The following is a 20,201-nucleotide window of genomic DNA, read 5'->3' as shown; positions in this document are numbered from 1 at the left end:
AATCATCTATCTACTGATATACTCATATATAAAGGGGTATAAACTAATATAATATTAATAATAATTTTAATAATATTTTAATTTTAAAAATTAATAAAAATTATTCTAAAATTAACAGCTTTGCTTCTTGGTGCATGAAAATTCAATTCTTTGATGCTATATAGATAAATCCATAGTTCACTAATAAGGATTTAACTGAAATCAGATGAAATCATTCTCAAATATTACTAAAATTTTGATGGAAGATAATGTCTATCCTATATCTATTTCTAAGGCATTGCACAAAATGGTTTTGATAAAATTAAAACAGAAGTGTAAACATATCATTTTATTGACTTTATTGAGTTCTACATTTTTCTCTGCTCCCCTCCCTGTCTCTCCCATCCCTTCCAACCCTCCCCCAAGATCCCCATACTCCCAATTTACTCAGGAGATCTTGTCTTTTTCTTCTTCCCATGTAGATTAGATCTATGTATGTCTCTCTTAGTGTACTCATTGTTGTCTAAGTTCTCTGGGATTATGATTTGTGGGCTGGTTTTCTTTGTTTTATGTTTAAAAACCAGTTATGAGTGAGTACGTTAAGATCTCAAGAGATACATTTTCTTTAGAAAAACATATATTAAATCACTGAGTTAGACATATAGGGATGCCTGGTTTCAAAATAAAATAAAATGTACATTATTATTATGTGTGACACTTGTTATATAACTTTTATATGATAGATATCAAGTATCTTGATGTAGAGTGCTTGGTAAGTTTTTCTTACTCTAAAGTATTTGATATAATGATGACATATTATAAAAGAGATGTTATCCTACTAATTACTTTCCTGAAGGCTTTTTTCATGTCTTTGTTCCTCAAGCTATAGATAAAGGGATTTAGCATCTGAGTGACCACAGTGTACATAACTGAAGCCACTACAGTCTTCCTTGGAGAGTCAGTAAATGCAGAGCTAATGTGTACTCCAAAGCCTGTGCCATAGAACAGGGACACAACTGACAAATGAGACCCACATGTTGAAAAGGCTTTATACTTTCCTCCCAAGGATGACATTTTTAAAACAGAGGATACAATGTGAATATAAGACAAAAGGATCCCCAAAACAGGAATACCAAAAAACACAACAGACACCGTGTATACAAGCAGATAATTGATGAAATTATCAGAACAGGCAAGTTTGATGATCTGAGCCAGCTCACAGAAGAAGTGGGGGATTTCTGTTTCTGTGCAGAAAGACAGCATCAGCATCATCAGAGTGTGGAATAAAGCATGTGTAACACTGAAGAACAGAGAACAGAGAAGCGACATCACACAGAAATGTGAATCCATGATAACTGTGTACTTCAGAGGGTGACAGATAGCAACATAGCGGTCATAGGCCATCACTGCAAGAAGACAGTTTTCTATGCCAGCAAAATTCAAGATGAGACAGACCTGAGAGAGGCATCCTGTGTATGTGATGGTCTTATCCTGAGATTGGATATTGACCAACATATTTGGGATTGTGGTTGTGATTAAACAGATGTCATTAAAAGACAAGTTGGAAAGAAAGAAATACATGGGAGTATGTAGTTGAGAGTCAGACTTAACAGCCAGGATGATGAGCAGATTTCCTAAGGTGGTAATTAGATATATGAACAGGAAGAGGCTGAAGATAAAAGGCTGCAGAGCTGGGTCTTCACTAAGTCCCAGAAGAATGAATTCTGAGATAGCTGTTTGGTTGACAGATCCCATGTTTTTGAGTAATCTAGAAGAAAAGGAAGTTGTAAAGGTACCATCAACTTCATAAATTTGTTCTTTGAATTCTAGACTGCAAATCTGTTAATAATTAAATTTCTTTCATTAATTCATGTATTCTCTGAAACTTGATTACAAAATCTCTAGCAAATAATCCTTGAATGAAATCCTCCCTAATGTAGAAACAATAATTAAAGCAAAATTTGCAATATTAAGTAACAGACATCATGTTTGCTAATAGAAACATGGGTTTGTTAAACAGGAAATTGGTGCTGCTTTTGTATAGAACATGAGACCACTAGAATGGAGGCTGATTTGCATTAGTGGATATGTGAATAAGCATGTGTCAGGTGGATAACAGATATTGGTAAGAAATTTTACTATAGTCTTTCTACATGAAAAAGTTCAGCTAATATCCCATACATACTCATATGGACTTCAGCTGTCTCATTAGATTAAAGAAAAAATATGATAAACGTTTCACCTGAATGTTGATTATAGATGTACACTTGTGAAGGTCATAAAAAATCAAAGGGTCAGCTGATTCTTCATTTAAAAGGATGATTTTTAGGAAACAGCTTAGGTATTCATTCATGACTGGTATAATAAAACTAAAGAGATCACAGACATACATCTACAGTCTTTATGTCCCTGTGGCCCAATATTCAAGGCTTTTAATAGTACTCATTATGGAAATGCCACTGTAATCCCAGGTGTTCAAATCCTTAATGCCTGTAAATGCTGAAGGGAAGAATTCAGCTTTCTCAGTTTTTTAAACAATTCCCAAGGCAGTGTTTTCATTTTGTTCTTACCATTTCTTCTGATTATGCAAAATATTGACTTTTCATTCAAAATTATGAATAATATTTCTGTAATGAATCTTACTTCTCTTACTGGAGTACCATCAAAGAGAGAGAGGAGTGATAATATTAGCAAAGGCGTCAGGACCATGATGGGGAAACCCACAGAAACAACTGACCCAAGCTAATGACAGCTCACTGACTCCAGATTGACAGCCACGCAGTCTGCATAGGACTGAACTAGAATCCCTGAATGCAGGTGACAGTGGGTTGATCAGGACACTGGAAGTAGGTCCAGAATCCATACTTAATACATGAAAGAACTGGCTTTTTGGAGCTCATTTCCTATAGAGTGATAACTAAACACAACAGGAGAAGGACTTGGTCAGGCCTCAATGCAATGATGAAAGAGTTTGTTAACTCCCCATGGGAGAAAGGCCAAAATATCTCCAAGGAGTGGATGGGTAGTGGTGTGATAGGATGGTAGGGGTAGTGAAATAAGGAGAGAGAAAAAGAAGTGAGATTGATTTGTAAAATTAATAAACAAAAATGAAGTATAAATATTCAAAACTTTAAAAAGAATTGGATTTGGAAGAATATATGCATATGTATATATGTATATATATGTATATATGTATATATATGTATATATATGTATATATATATATATGTGTGTGTGTGTGTGTGTGTGTGTGTGTGTAATTTTTTTTAGGACAGTGTTTCTCTGTAGCTTTGGAGCCTGTCCTGGAACTAGCTCCTGTAGACCTGCTGGCTTCAAACTCACAGAGATCCGCCTGCCTTTGCCTCCCTTGTTCTGGGATTAAAGGCATGCACCACCACCACCTGTATGATTTATATTTTTATTGTTATATATTTATTTATTTTATTTATTCTTTTCTTCTACAATACATTCTATCTACAACTTTCCCTACCTCCATTTCTCCCAGTTTCCTTCACCTCACTTTCTCTAAGCTTCACTCTTCAATTTACCTTCAGAAAAGTTACCAAGGAGTATCAATGGAACACAGCTGAACATGACACAATAATACCAGGTATAAACCTTCATAACAGGATTGAGAGAGACAATATAATAGGAAGAAAAGACTGGCAACAGAAGGCAAAAGAGTCAGAGATATACCCACACCCACTGTAAGGACTCCCACAAAATCACCAAGTTAACAAACCATAACATATATGCAGAGGACCTAGTACAGATCCATGTAGCCTCCTTGATTGCCACTTCAGTCTCCTCTATGAGCTCTTAAATGACCTGCTTACTTGATTCTGTAGCCTGTGTTCTTCTGTTGTCTTCAACCCTTCTGTCTCCTACCCTTCTTCCACAGAGTTTATTGAGCTTCCAGGGAAAGGACGCAGTGAACATATTTCCAATTTGGGCTCTATTATTTTCTACTTTTTGTCTATGAGTTTCTACATCTGCTCCTATCAACTACCAGAAGAAGCCTCTCTGAAGATGATTGAACCAGGTACAGAAACGAACTCCTATTTTAGGTATATGTATATACTTTAAATGGAGGGGCATGCACTATTTCTATGAAGTGGAGATAAATTAGCATCAGTTGGAAAAACTGAGACTTAATCAAAAATTTTTTCAATGATTGACTGTGGGCATGTCTGTGAACATTTTCTTGATTAATGATTGATATGGGATGGTTAAAGGTTATGCCATCTCTTGAAAGGTTGCCCTGGAATTTAGAAGAGATCATTGGGATTGACTCTAACATTAAACCGTGAAGAAGTCAACCTATACAGACCCTCCAAACAAGTGAAGACATATAAAATAGTAATAAAAGTCATCCAACAATAAAGAAGTCAAGGTCAGATAGGTTAACAGAAGTTACTACCAGGGACTGAGGTATTGCTGTGATAGGTCTGTGGTTTTTGGAGGAATTTGGACTTTAGTACTTTGGTTTATGAAGGGAGTGGAATGTTTTAATCATTGGTTATTTTGGCCATAGTAGTAGGAGCATGAAAGACTGAAGTGCTAACAATCCTTTGAACTGTCAGTGGCTCAGTGCAAAGCTTTTAGAAGAGAAGAATTTTAGTATGTTGTCAGATCATTCTTGTGATATTTTATTGAAAGAAGTGGCTGCCTTTTGTTCTTTTCAGAAGAGACTGTCTGAGGCTAAAATAAAGCATTTTAGAGTAATTACACTAACAGAAGAAATCTCAAAATAGCCTGGTTTAGAATCTGTCATGTGGATTATAAATCTCAAATGAAGATTTATAAGAAATGGGGCAATATAGGGAGGGTGAATTACAAAATGAAAATTTTAAGGAGAAAATGTACCAGTAAGTGAAATAGATTCTGTGTTCAAGAGATGTACAGATTCTAAATTCTGTGTATAAGAGATGAAAGGATTAAGATATGGAATAAAGGGAGTGGTGGCCTCACATCTAGATCATATTGAGCTAACTTCCCAACTGGTTAAAATGAACTAAAGAAAAGCTTAGAGCTTGGTAAGGTGGGCCACACCTTTAATCCCAGCACTAGGAAAGCAGAGACTGGCAGATTTCTGATTTTGAGGGCAGCCTGGTTTGCAGAGCAAATTTTAGGAAAGTCAAGCTTAGACAGTGGAGGACAGAAAAATAGAGATGAAGAATGGGGGAGCTCTGTTCCAAATCCCAGTAAGGAACAGAACTTGACAACTTCAGCAACGTGGTTCTGGGTTTAGAGTTATGTAAGAGAAACTTGTGAATAAAGCAACAGAGACTGGCCATATTTCAAGAAAGTTTCTGAATGGAAGCTTCATAGGTAGAAAAGCTATTGTGTGAAACTGTAAAGTAGAAGCCTGTATTGCTTGGAGAACACAAGATGTTAGAGATGACAAAGTTACCTGCAGGGATCTAAATCAGCTAAAGAGAAAAAAAAATCTTGCAGTTGACAAAGCTGAACAGAGTGGAAAATAAAGAGGAGCACTTCAACATCAGACATGAAGATTCAGAGTTTGAAGTTTCCCCAACTGGTTTGCAGTCTTGCTTTGGTTCATAGTTTCCTCACTGTGCTTCCTTACCTATATTTTGGAATGGTAGTGTGTATCCCGTGTAATTAAAATTTGGATGTATATGATTATTTTTTTAAAAAATAGCTTTACAGGGGATTACAATTAAGAGATTGTTATGCATTTCAGAAGAGACATTGAAACAAGTTTGAGACTGTTATGGACTATGGGGACTTTTAAGTTGGACTGAATGCATTTTTGCATTATGATATAGCTATAATGGTTTGTGGGTCAGAGAGTGGAATGTGGTGTTTTCAAAGAAAATTACCTCTAAAGAGAATGGCAAGATTAGGAGATGTGGTCTTGTTGGAGGAAGTATATCTTTGTGAGTGTAGGCTTTGAGGTTTCTTATGCACAAGTCTCCCACACTGAGTCAGTCAGTAGACTCCCTCTTACCTGAAAGATATAGGACTCTCTGGCATTCTGCCAGTACAACATCTGCCTGAAAGCTTCTATGCTCCTCACCATGATAATGAACCGATTTTCTGAAAGTGTAAGCAATGTTTTCCTTATAAGAGTTGCTGTGGTTATGGTGTTTCTTCAAAGAAATAAAAACCTTAATTAATACATCCACCATGGGTAATTTAGATTATCCCTTAAACGTAAATGTAATTCAAGATACAAAAGTCAATAAACAAAACAAACAACACAAACAAGCTTGAAGATAAAAATCACACCAAACATCTCAGTAAATGAATTAACCTTGGTAAAATCCCCCTTGCCTACATAAAAAAATGCTAGTCATTAAGTGCATATAGGGAAGAAATATCAACATAATATAAGCTTTAAATAATTTTAAATAATTCTATTTAAAGAATGGTCAAGGGTTTGTTATTTCACTACTGTATTGAATATTGAAAAATGAAAAAAAAATGATTGTGCCCAGCCTTGGAGTATGAGATATGAAACAATTCTGGCCTGTAGACCTGGAATTAGCAGTTAACATCTTTACCAATTTTTTAAATTAATGCTGTAGCTATGGTAGCTTTGATTTTAACCCAGAGACGGGTGTCCCTCACTCCGCACTATCCCAATGAGGATTTCTTGTGTTCTGGCATTTGAGATGGCTTGACCTGCCACCAAAGAGTAGCAGTAACAGCATTTATATAGTGCAATCTCTTTATGAAGTGTGTGTATGAACACATGTGCTTGTCTGACCTGTCTTCCAGCCCTGTGCTCCCTATGCACAGTTATTCTTGTAGTTGACAACAAAATGGAGAGACTTTTGGGGTGGGTTGGGCCATTTTGGTCATGGACATTAGCAACTTTGCACATCTAAAAGGCAGTGTCCCTGCAATCACACCCACCAGGCTCTTTAAGCACCCAGAGGATCACTACTCTTCCCAAAGCACTATTATTTATTCTGTGCGTGTGCCAACACAGTAAATGATTCTTTAAAACTCAGTCTGTGTCAACATGCTGTCTTTTACTCAAATATATATGTTCTCTTTTTAAATATATTAAAATAAAATGTATATAGTTACCTTTGGAAAAAAAATATAAGCTTTATATAAGAAACAGAGTCAACATTAACCTAAATGGCAAAAGGCTTAAAGAAATCCATCTGAAATCAGAGTTATACACTAATCCCACTAAGTATTGTGCTTGAAGTATTATCTGGAGTAATAAAGTGAACAAATAAAATTTAAAGGATACAAAATAGAGAAGTAATCAAACTACCCTTATTTGCAGGTGACAAGGTATTAGAGATCCCCAAACTTCTACCAGAAAAATTTCTAGAAATAATAAATTCAGCAATGGCGCAAAATACAGAAACAACTCATATAAATCAAGAGCTTTTATATATCCTACCACAAACATGCATCAAACGAGATCAGGAACATACTCCAAATCACACAAAAAAAATAAAATAAGAAGAAATGGACCTAAATAAGGAAGTGAATGACCTCTAAAATGAAAACTTTAAATCTGTAAAGCAAGAGGCAGGGAAAGACACTAGGACAAAGAAAGACATAATGTTCATGGAGTGGCATAATTAACTATGTGAAAATGTTAATTGTTTAATATTATTGTTTTAGTGTTATTTGTTGCCATGATAAAACACCATCACAAAAATCTAGCTTAGTAGGAAAGGGTTTATATTGCTTACAAGTCTATATTATATCCATAGTTGAAGAAATCCAGGAGAAGAACACAAACAGAACAGGAACCTGGAGGCAGGAACTGATACAGAGACTATGGAGGTGTACTGCTTTGATGGAGGTGGGTCTTGTATCTTATCTGTTGATTTCATTGGTTAACTAATAAAGAAAACTGCTTGGCCTGATAGGGCAGAATTTAGGTAGGCAGAGTAGATAGAGCAGAATGCTGGGAGAAAGAAGCCGAGTCAGAGAGTCGCCATGATTCTCCTGCCGGACATAGACACAGGTCAAGATCCTCCCTGGTAAGCCACATTGTGGGCTACACATAGTAGTAGAAATGGGTTAGATCAATATGTAAGAGCTAGCCAATAAGAGGCTGGAACTAATGGGCCAGACAGTGTTTAAAAGAATACAGTTTCCGTGTAATTATTTCAGATAAAGCTAGCTGTGCGGGCGCCGGGTGCCAGGAATGTAGGCCGCCACTCCTATTACCTCTGTTTACTGGACTGCTCTTCATTGTTTTCTTAGCCTGATTTTTAGTAGAATCAAAGACAAGCATGAAAGTGATAAGACTATCCACAATAGTCTAGGCTCTACCACACTGATCATTAATTTAGTAAAATGCTTTAGAGCTAGGTATTATGGAGGAAATTCCTCAAATGATGACCCTTCATACAGATGTGTCTAGATTCTTTAAGGTTGATATAAAACTAGCTAGGACAAAATTTATTTATAGATTCAATGAAATTTTAATGAAAATCCCATTTTATTCATCACATAAATAGAAAAGAATATTCTAAAATTCATATGGAACAACAAAGGACCCAAGATAGTCAAAATAATCTTTATCCATAAAATAATACTAGAAAGATTATTATTTAAAATCTTAAGATACATAATAGAGTTACAGTAATAAAAAATGGATATTGACAGAAAAACAGACATGCAGAAAGATGGAATTGAATAAAGTGCGAGTAAACATAACCTCAGCTCTTTGCTATTTCACATAGATGCCAAAAACTTAAACTGAAGAAAAGAATCTTCAACAAATTGTGTTGTATCAACTGGATATCCACATTGAGACAAGTGAAATTTATCCCTATCACCTTGCACAAATCCTAAGTACATCAAAGACCTAAATGTGAAGCCTGAAATATTAAAATAACCCAGATTGTGATGGCAGATGCCTTTAATCCCAGAACTGAGGAGACAGAGCCAGGTGAATCTCTGTGAGTTCAAGGCCAGCTAGGTCTATGAAAGTTAGTTCCAGGACAGGCACCAAAGCTACACAAAGAAACCCTGTCTCAAAAAGCCAAAAAAAAAAGAGAGAAAATTCTAAAAGGTAATATAGGCTGTATCTTATACATCATATTATAGAGGTGTAATAAAGGAGTTACTAATTAATAGGATTTTCTATCTGCAAGAATAAAGCCCAACATTTGACAATGAAATTTCATAAATCTAGAAATCTCCTGCACAACAAAGAATAGTCACCTGATTAGAGAGGAAGCACAAGGAAAGAAAGATTCTTTGTCCACTATATATCTGATGGAATGCTGATATCTAGAATGTATAAAGAACTAAAAAACCTCAAACAAAGAAACAGACACAAAATCTATTTAAAAGTTGCCCAAGAAAAAGACAACGAGTTGTCAAAAGAAGAAAAAGAATGCTTAATAAATATCTTAAAATATTTTATCATTTCTAACAATTTTAGAAACACAAATCAGTTCAACTTTTGGACTTCATTTTACCCTGGTGAGAATGTCAAAGACAAAAGTTCTGGAAAAGTTTCAAGGAAAATGAAATCCTCATTTGCTGTTGTCAGAATTGCAAAACAGTGCAGCAATTATAGAAATCATTTAAGACCAGTCTAAAAATATATCTGCATATGATCCATCTATAACTATCCTTAGGATGTGCCCCAACACTTGATATCTTACTCCATAGCTACGTTTTTAGCCATGCTTATTATTAACAGTCTATATTTTGAAACAACTTAAAGTAATTTAACTAATGAATAACTAATGAAAATATAATATGCATGCACTAAAGAATACCATTTAGCTGTAAACAATAAGTATATTAAGAATATTGTAGGTAAACATATGCATTGATAAAAGATCATATTGATTGAGGCAACTCAGATGAAAAGAAAAACATTGAAAAATGTTCTATCTTGTCATGGACTCCTAGGTATAAACTTTCAAATGTGAGAATATATATATATATATATATATATATATATATATATATTTAATGAAACAACCAGGAAAGTAAACATAGAAAATTGCCATGATCATGGATGGGGAGCTACAGTGAATGAACAATGAGGTACAAATTATCTGATAAGTGAAATGAGAAAAGAATGATTGTAAATCAAGAGATGGTTATACAGTGGTAGAACCATTTTGTAAATCAGTATAACAATTCTTCAAGAAACTGAGATACAAATACCTTAGGATCCAGCTATATCGCTGTGCAGAATAGTTTTATGTCAACTTATTACAAGCGAAATTCATCTGAGGATTACCTCAATTAAGAAAATGTATCCATAAACTTGCATTGCATTTTCATAATTACTGTTAATTGTAAAGAGCCCAGACCATTGTGGTTGGTGCTATACCTGAGACTAATGTCCTGGGTTCATATGAAATCAGGATGAGGAAACCATGGGGAGCAAGACAGGCAGCAGCAGCCCTCTATGACCTCTGTATGAGCTCCTGCATCCAAGTTTCTATTCTGTTTGAGTTACTGTTTTGACTTCCTTCAATGATATTCTAACATGAAGTTTTAGTTTTTAAGTTATACAGGTATTAATTGTTATAGGTCAATAGTTGTTCATGTTTGTTGTACATACAGTCAGATCAATTAGGTTCTTTAAATATATAGAGACTGTATTCTGTCTAGATAGGAAATCTTCAACCATTTCAAGGATCTGTAGAACATGGCATTTAAATAACTTAGGATTTTGTTGACATGAGACATGATTGCTCCTGGCAGCACCGATCTATTCCTGAGAGAATGTTGAGCACCAAAGACACTCCAATTGGAGCCTCTTTTCTTCTTGACAAAAACTGGCCTTTGGGCAAAGAAATACCCATGCCTCAACCACTGACAAGATATACAGTATCCAAAAAATGAATAAACAGGACAGTCAACTATTGCCAAGACAGGGTAAGATGGTTTTAAAAAATTTCTCTCCTTTAAAAATGGTCTTTCAGCCCCAAGATCCCAATTTTTTGACCGGCAATCTTGTCTACTTGCCATAATGAGGAGGATAGCTATATGTTTTTCTTTGGGTTCACCTTCTTATTTAGCTTCTTTAGGATATCATATTATAGACTCACTGACCTTTATTTGTGGCTAGAACCCAATTATGAGTGAGTACATCCCATGTCCATCTTTTTGGGTCTGGGTTACCTCACTCAGGATAGTGTTTTCTATTTCCATCCATTTGCATGCAAAATTTGGAGGGGCTGATCTATTGGGAGCTCACCAAGGCCAGCTGGACTATGACTGAAAAAGCATGGGATAAAACCGGACTCTCTGAATATGGTGGACAATGAGGGCTGCTGAGAAGCCAAGGACAATGGCACTGGGTCTTGATCCTACTTCATGTTCTGGCTTTGTGGGAGCCTAGCCAGTTTGGATGTTCACCTTCCTAGACCAGGATGGAGGGGGGAGGACCTTGGACTTTCCACAGGGCAGGGAACCCTGACTGCTCTTCAGACTCGAGAGGGAGGGGGAGAAAAGTGGGGGGAGGGGAAAGGGGCAGGAGGAGGGGGAGGGAAATGGGAGGCTGGGAGGAGGTGGAAATTTTTTTTTCTTCAATAAAAAAAATAATAAAAAAAAGAAAAAAATGGTCTTTCAGTTATTCTAGGCCTTAGCCCAAGTTGGATGCTTCAACATTGCAAATGAGGCTTTGGGTGATTGCCCAGGTAGCTAGTTGTCTCTGTCATATTTTGCTCACTTTGGAAGCTACTTGATTATACTTCCTGCCTGCTCAGGCCTTCGATAGGGTTAAAGATTAGATAGTCATAGTTAGCATCCACTTATGATCTAGCCAAGCCATTTCCAATACAAGACTTAGACTCCATAGGATAGAATATTTAACAAAACATTTAGCATATGTTCCTTGCTTAATATTGTTTATGCTGATTGTAATTCTAATCTTATACTTAATATCTGTTCCTAGTTATATTGTTTTGTGTTGAGTTTGGAACTCTCCTACTTTAATAAAAGGGGAGGTGTTGTGGGAGCTCCTTTCACTCCTTCAGCCAATAGCCTTTAAGATACCAGCCCAGTTGGGAAGTAATTTTTTGAAGGTGTTTATGGTGACCTTTCAGGTGGTCTTGGTCCATTAAACCTTATTGGTCTGGAAGCAGTACACAGGTTCTTATCTTCTGTGCAAACAAAAGAAGAACCTCTTTTTCAAAGCAGCATATTCTTTGACTCAAATTTTTGAATCAAGATACCTTTATATTGGTATAACTTAGCATCCCATACAATGAAATGTCTCTCTGTACTTAGCTCCTTCATAGTCAAAGTATTGAAAGGAAACACAATAATATGCATAATCCAAACTCTCTATTTTCAATCTTTATGTATCTTATTTTTCTTTATTCCTTTGATCTATGGCATTCTGTAATGTCTCTTTAAATACTTTATTTAAAAAATTTACTTCTTTTATAACTGTCCTATAGTCTTTTTCTTTTCTCTCCCAAGCCTCCATACATTTAAGTAACACTGTGACCCATTTAGAGTTCTTTTACATCTGAATTTGTCTTTATTGTGTATCTGTAATCCTTTTCTGACCAGGACTCCTAAAAATTTTAAGTACTTCTTAAAAACCTAAGCGCTAGCATTGCTATGGCAAATATGACCCTGCCTGCTTGTTCCACCCAATTTAACATGTCTCTGAGTCTTCTGGGTGTGAACCATCCTCACCACCTCAACTCTAATAACCAGTTTTCCCATTCTGCTGCCAAGTAACTTGCAACACACTATCCACAAACCCCATATACATACTCGGCCTCCTGAAGGAGCCAGAGTTTGCATTGGCAATGTGACCCAGGAAGCCACAATTTTAAACCCATGTGGCTTTGTTTGTTGTTGTTGTTACCACTAAATCAGGAAAACTTCTCTTAGGAGTCATGGCATTAAGCCATGATTAACTCTGTTTTTTGTTTGTTTTCATTTTGTCTAGAATTCCTTCCCAAGTTCTCTCAGGTTTTAGGTGGATTTTAGTTGGTCACGTTGGTGTCAATTTATTGAATGAAGCCACTTGTTCACCTGGTCTTGATTTAATTTTGTTATATTGTATTTATCTAAAAACAAGTCCATTTCTTTTACATTTTCCAACTTTGTAGCATATAGGCCTTTGTAGTAAGACCTATATGATTCTCTGAATTTCCTCAGTGTCTAATGTTATGTCCCCCTTTTCTTTTCTGAGCTTGTTAATCTGAGTGTTCTTTCTCTGCTTTTTGATTAGTTTGGATAGGGGTTTGATGTACCAAGACCACCTGAAAGGTCACCATGAACACCTTCAAAAAATTACTTCCCCTAACTGCTGACTGAGATGAACCTAGTACACAGGATACACCATGAACAGTGCTCCCAAACAGCAGGAATCAGTTTGAATAAAACTATTCCCATATTCACAAATATTGTCTATAAATGTTTGCTTATACTTAAAGGGGGATATGATAGAGATATGAATAATTTGTTTTGGTATGGGTCTTGGTTTATTCATACAAATTTAAGGTAAAATTTGTTGTATATGTATATTTCTGCCCTTGGTTAAGGTATTGTGTTTGTGTAGTTCGTTTAAAAATGTAATGTATACTTAAATTAAATTAAAAATGTAATGTATACTTAAGAAAGAGTCATCTATAATAGTCAAGTTAGTTTCTGTTTCACTGGACATGCAGGAACTGTAGAGAAATGACTGCTGAACTTGCCTAAAGGTGAGATGATCCTTCAGGGTTTCTTCTTCATGAAAGATTGTATGAGACATTCTGCAGGATACAGAAGAAAGTGACTAAACTATCTGAAATTTCCTGCTTTATGAAAAAGACTGCTGGATACTATGGGTCTGTGGGCTAAAGACTGTATATCCCAGTGGTACAGAGAAACTTTGGGTGACTTTCCAAGAAGCAAGATGTCTCTGTCATTTCTAGAGTTTTTGAAGTTGCTTACAAGATACTTCCTATTTACTTAGGTAATATTATATCTTTCTTGAGTTTTTGAGGGAGTTGAAGAATAGATAGTTACAATTACAGTTTTCCTTAGTTATGAAAAAAGATAAAGTAAATAGAAATATTGTAACTGTAATTCTTCCTTGATACCTGTTTTGTTACATGTAATTTTAAGATGTTAAAATTAAAACCTTCCTTTATTATTTAAACAGAAAAGGGGATGTGATGTGGGAGTCCCCTCTGTGTGTTGTGATAACCATTAATGAATAAAGATCCATAATAGAGCTAAATAACGAAAACAGCTTGGTATTGGCATAGAAAAGACAGGTGAAAAAATGAAATTGAATTAAAGACCTTGGTATTAACCCACACATATATGAACATAGGATTTTTGAGAAAGAAGTTAAAATTATACAATGAAAAAAAGTATCTTCAACAAACTGTGCTTGCATAGCTGAATGGTAACATTAGAAGAATGCTAATAGATTCATACTTTCTCCATGCATGAAATTCAAGTGCAAGTGGATCAAAAACTTCAGTATAAGTCCAGCCACACTGAACCTCATAGAATAGAAAGTGGGGAGTAGCCTAAATGCACTGGCACATAAGACCTTTTCCTAATGATAACACCAGTAGCACAGACACTGAGAGCAACAGTTAATAAAATGGACCTCCTAAAACTTCTGTAAGGCAAAGGACACTGAGCACAATTAATTAAAACTCAGAGACAGAAATCGGGGTTCAACTTGAATGTCAGAAATGCAAAACAGCCTGCCACTGACTCTTACCTTGATCTCAGTCTAAAATGGCAATCCCGCCTCCAGAAATCTCAGAATGAGACTGTGAATGAGAGCTGTCTCTTCCTGTTTTATAATCCTCCATAGTTCTGGGATTAAGGAGTGTACCACTACCACCTGGTTTCTATGGCAAGAAATTATGGCTATTGGGATTAAAGGTGTGGGTTATTGCTGCCCAGTCTGCAAGGCTGGCCATGGTGGCTTTTTTACTTTTCTGATCTTTAGGCAAGTTTTATTTATGAAAATACAAATGAAATGCCACTATATTTCCCTTTTTGTCTTAAATACAAAAGAGGGCTATAACTAATATAAGAAAAAATATATACAATAAGTACAATGTCTGTATACAATAGATACAGTCAATAAGTACATAAACAATGTCTAGTTCACTTGCATTTGACAAATTCAGAGAAAATACTCCATATCTACCCTATCTGAGTGTCTCACTGGCAAACTCCCACATTTTTGATTCTTTCCCAGTGTTGCTGTCTCTGTCAATAAATCTCACCTAACCTCTCTGGCCTAGCTACTAATCTTTCAACTCTTTATTAAACCAAAAGAATATGCTTTAGGAAGGTGAGGTAAAGCAGTAAAATATTTTTCACACAGTGTGATCAAATATCCTGCAACTGGAAGACACTGTTTCTATGATATCATTCATGTCCCCTAGCTCTTACTCTTTCTCTGCCTCTACTTCTGAATAGCTTCTTAAGTTCCAAGTGGACGAGTTAATTAAGAAATCCCATTTAAGTACTGTTTTAAAGTCTCTCACTGTGCACCCTGTTCATTCTGTATCTCTGTGTTAATTTCCCATATATTGTAATAGGAATTTTTTATGACAATGGGTAATATAGATACTGATCTCTGGGTGTGGCAGAATGTCATTAGAGGTTATTTTTCTATGTTCTTTTAGCATAACCAAAATAATTTACTTCTCTTAGCCCCATAGCTTACCTAGCCTCAGATTCTTTACTATCAAAATAATGTGATGTTTGTGCCCCATTTGATGAAGTGAGTCTTAAATCTAAGCATAGAGTGGTTTGTTACTCTCATAATATTTGTGACACATTTGCCTCAATGTAATAAAGCTCACTAAAATAAATAGTATGGTTTGAATACAAGCTCTTGGTTTCTTTTCCCTTCTGTAGCATTCAGAGTACTTTTAGTACCATGAACAGCGGTCAGTAAGGCTAAAGTTTGCATGCAGTAGTCAGACCTTAGAAAATTATATTGTTTCCTACAAAATATACTAAAAATTAGAGTTCAGCAACAACACTTGGTACTATTTTAGAAGAAAGAAAATTTACAAATTTATAACATAAATCCTGATTATTATATTTCTATTATTCAGAATTTCTAAGATGAGACATATTTTTAAAGCTATAGTAAAAACTGATTGTCTAGGCTCATTATTCAATGGATGAATAATTTTATTTATAAAGAATCCATTTAACTTAGTATATGTACCATGTAAGCAAGATCACTGAATTGAATATGAATAGGCAAAGTAGTGGAAATTTTATGATGTAAACATGTCTCAAGAGACAAAATAACATTTGTACTGCATTCAACTCTTTACTTTTGCTCTTTAAGAATATGCACTTTCAGTAATAGCATGATAACATAGCACGATAATGATGATTGTTGGAAATTGTGTCTCTGGGGATGGAGATACTCTAGAAGACAACTTTTACTCATAAGCACTCTTTTTGTCAGGCTATAACGAAATGCCTTCATCTAGAGATCTTTTCTTATCACACCTTTATTTACCAAAGACATATCATATTTCCTTAATAAATATACAGGTAAGTGTTTAAGTTAATGCTTCTCCCCATGAAACCTATTGGATTATTTGTTCTAAGTTAATTTGTTCCTGGTTGAAAGTGTTACTAGAATCAGCAATATGGGTAAGTATTTAAAAGTGGTAGTCATGTAAGATTGACCTACTACATTTGTGTGTCTAGCTTTAATGGTGCTTCTTTTGTTATATTCCAAATGAGTGCTCTTGCAAAAACAGTTTTTAGTACTTAAATGTTTTTCTGATATTATATGTATCATGAAGAAAATATTGTCTTTCTTTTTTCTTTTCTCCACTTTTCCAGCATATTGATTTTTCTTGATATTTTCTTTTTTAGCAACGGTTAATACCATATGAGCAGAATAAGACAATGGTAAAGCAAGTAGTAAATGATGGCACCCAGCACTGTTCAGGATGCTTTTGTTCTATGTCCTACTATGACATAAAGTGTTGTTTAATTATAGCCCTGAAGTAAAATATTGTAAAGATTCAATTTGTAAGCTTTTTATAATTGTAAGTCTACATAGTTTAACATGATTATATAAACTTATTAGTTGAACACATTTTAATGTGTTTATATCACATTTAAATGTGATTAGATCATCACATTTCTTATTCTATAACATATATATATACATATATATATATATATATATTCACAAGATGTTAGCTAAAGTTTGTAACACAATCAGAGTTGGGAAGTCTGACATTACAAAATGCTAAAATTGATTTTAAATAATTTTATTTACCATTTAGTAAATTAAAGTGTGCATGCTATATTGCTTACATGGAGGCTGGATGACAATTTTAGTGACTTATTTCCTTCCTTCCATTTCAGGTTCTAGAGAACAAACCTCAAGGGTCAAGCTTACATTACAACCAGTTGTACATAGTGAGCCATATATCTGTCTCAGTAAGTTTTCTGTTACATCCTCACTGTTCTACAGTGACATTCCTAAAAGCGTATCAAAACTAGCAATTACATCAAAGTGTAGGATGAAATATTTAGGTTTTCCAAATAACAATATGTTTTTTGTTTTTATATGTCTCTTTAGAAGTGTGTTCATTTAATTATTTTCCCATTAAATCTCCTTTTCAATAAAAATAATAGGTCTTTTCTACTCTTATTAAAATAATATTCTTAGAGAGAGAAAGAGAGAATATGAATTAAAACATTGTACAAGCTCTCCAACAATTAAATTTATTTTCATGTGAGTCATATATATATATATATATATATATATATATATATATATATATATATATATATGCAGCATTTTATAATGTTTGCTAAAATCTATTTTGGTGTATGATACCAGCCTGCTGAAACAAATTTTTTCTGTAGCTTTCAGTTACTCAGAATATATGAGTAAAATTTCAGAGTTTTTATTTAGAAAAAAATATTACAGAAATAAAAATAAATTTTAAAAGCGTTTGATTATTTGGGTATGTTTGATATTTTTAAAGTACATGGATAAGGGTATTAAATGAGCATCAACTATCCATTCTATTTCAAGATGCAACCTGTTTATGGAGGTATTTGGTGGCAATGTAGAAGTAACATAGTTTATTCTCTGTGGCAAACAAAGACTTGTATGTACTTTAACAAAGACAAAATTAGATGAGAATTGAGGTGTGAGGTGCTAGATTGATAGCTAGATATCAGGATCAGGGATATGAAAGAGTCAGCCACCAGCAGACTGTCTTGACAGAGAGTGAAAAATACAGGTCTCAGATAGGGATCAAAACAATGACCAACACTGCACAGAGAATCAAAACAGAGATAGATTCTTCAGGTCTTAAATACAGAGTAGTGGCTACAGATCTTGAGGCAGAATGCTAAAACAGCCATGCTAGGTTTAAAGTGGAACTATTTAGGATCCAGACACAAATAATGGTTAGAGATCAGAGGCAGTTACTGTTACTTGCTTGATCATTGAGTACACATGGGAGGATCCTGCACACAAAGAAACTGATTAGTTGGAAGAAAGAAGTATTAGCCAAAGGGTGTAAAAGAAAAGAAGAATGATATATTTTATTAAAGCAAACAGCTGGAAGATGGAGGACCTCTGCAGGTTGGAGTCCACCTAGAAACTCTGGGTCACACTTTATGTAGGCATCTAGGTGCCCATCTTTTGGACACCTTCCTCCATTACTAGTCTGTGGGGATGGTTTTGCAGTATTTAAAATATTCTGGGAGCAGGTGTGACCTCTAGAACAGGAAGCCTCCCTTCTTAAAGGGGCTAGTTCTGACTTTCCGGATAAGTCAAGCTCCCATGAACCTCCTCAACCTCTCCTTTTCTGAGTGTTCAGTCAGATAAAATAAATTATAAAGCAATATAAAATATTTTACATTTTCTAGGACATGCTTGTATCACCAAGTTAGACAAAATTTTGGAAAACATTATTTAAAAATGATATATAACTTTATTGTCAACATTTTTATAATGCATAGAATCATTTAGATTGATAATCTATTACTAATAGGTTGATCTTTACCCTCAGGTTTGGCACAATGTGTAGAGTAAAGTTTATGTTAATTTTAAAAGTCTGTTTTTGTGGTTATTCTTGTGCTTCTGTGCTCATGGTTGAAGCCATGGCTGCTGAAGTTGACTTGCACACATATGGACTTTGCACAATCTCTTTTATAATAATGTTAGTCTATCTACAAGACAAAGATTATCTCTTCAAGGGGCTGGAGAGATGGCTCAGTGGTTAAGAGCATTGCCTGCTCTTCCAAAGGTTCTAAGTTCAATTCCCAGCAACCACATGGTGGCTCATAGCCATCTGTAATGAGATCTGGCGCCCTCTTCAGGCATGCACGCAGACAGAATATTGTATACACAATAAATATTTAAAAAAAGATTATCTCTTCAGGAACAGCTCTGGGATAGGGAAGCACAGTATAGGAATATATAAGACTACAGCAGAACCCTTGTCATACACAGGGTATATGATGAGCAAGGGAATAGATGGGTTAATGTTGATGGGCAGCATTATACTTTGAACTTTATGGATAGGCTTGCTAGATCCCAACCCCCATGGTGTCTGCTGTATAAGGAGGTACAAAAAAGTATTTCAACTGTTGCAGAGAACTGTCAGGCATATTTGATCGCTAGATGAGATAAAGAAAGGGTTAGAAAGATGAAGGGCCATGATAGCAATGAGACACTTTCTATTCCTAAGATGAGACCACTTGTCTTGAGGTTTATGTTCCCAAGGACAAGATTTCCTCTTCTAAGGATGCTTTATGTCTAACACCTGTCCCTGATAATACGCTTTTCTTATAAATCGCTGATGTGACTAAAAGAAGCTTTCATACTGTGCCAACCAATGACACATGACCTTCTGGTTTGTTCTTTGTTTGAATGCTATATAATCAAAACATGAATAGAGTAAAATCGAAGCAGATTTCAACAAAAAAAAAAGACATGGAAGTAAAAGGGAGAATATGTAGGCAGTAAGAGGGTTATTAAGTAGTGGTGAAAGTAATGGGACTGAAATTGGTAGTTGTACATTGTTCCCCAACAGGAACTTTTCAAAAACTAATTTTAGTAAAATAATTTGTTTTATCAAATGGAGTAGAAAGAGAAACTAGAAGAAGAAAATAAGTAAATACCTGGGTTAACAATATTATATAAATGTTTTTATGTTAAATTTTTGTTTTCTGTAGATCTGATACTTAACTACAACATTTGGATGAGATGTTTAAACACGGACTTCCTCCAACCAACATCAAAAAATAGT

The 20,201-nt window shown here is 34.9% G+C and overlaps 1 protein-coding gene across 1 annotated transcript; it reads right to left on the bottom strand.

The window, feature by feature from the left end:
* Positions 1 to 795: 795 nt before the first annotated feature.
* Positions 796 to 1,740, bottom strand: LOC101985007 (putative gustatory receptor clone PTE38). The gene has a single exon (XM_005346839.1). It carries the CDS (start codon positions 1,732 to 1,734, stop codon positions 796 to 798), a length of 939 nt encoding a protein of 312 aa, XP_005346896.1. The 5' UTR covers positions 1,735 to 1,740.
* Positions 1,741 to 20,201: the final 18,461 nt, after the last annotated feature.

The sequence above is a fragment of the Microtus ochrogaster genome, chromosome 5, assembly GCF_000317375.1.
Source record: "Microtus ochrogaster isolate Prairie Vole_2 chromosome 5, MicOch1.0, whole genome shotgun sequence".
Classification (NCBI taxonomy): domain Eukaryota; kingdom Metazoa; phylum Chordata; class Mammalia; order Rodentia; family Cricetidae; genus Microtus; species Microtus ochrogaster.
Note: the sequence above shows the minus strand (reverse complement) of the source record. Positions and strands in the feature narration are given on the sequence as shown.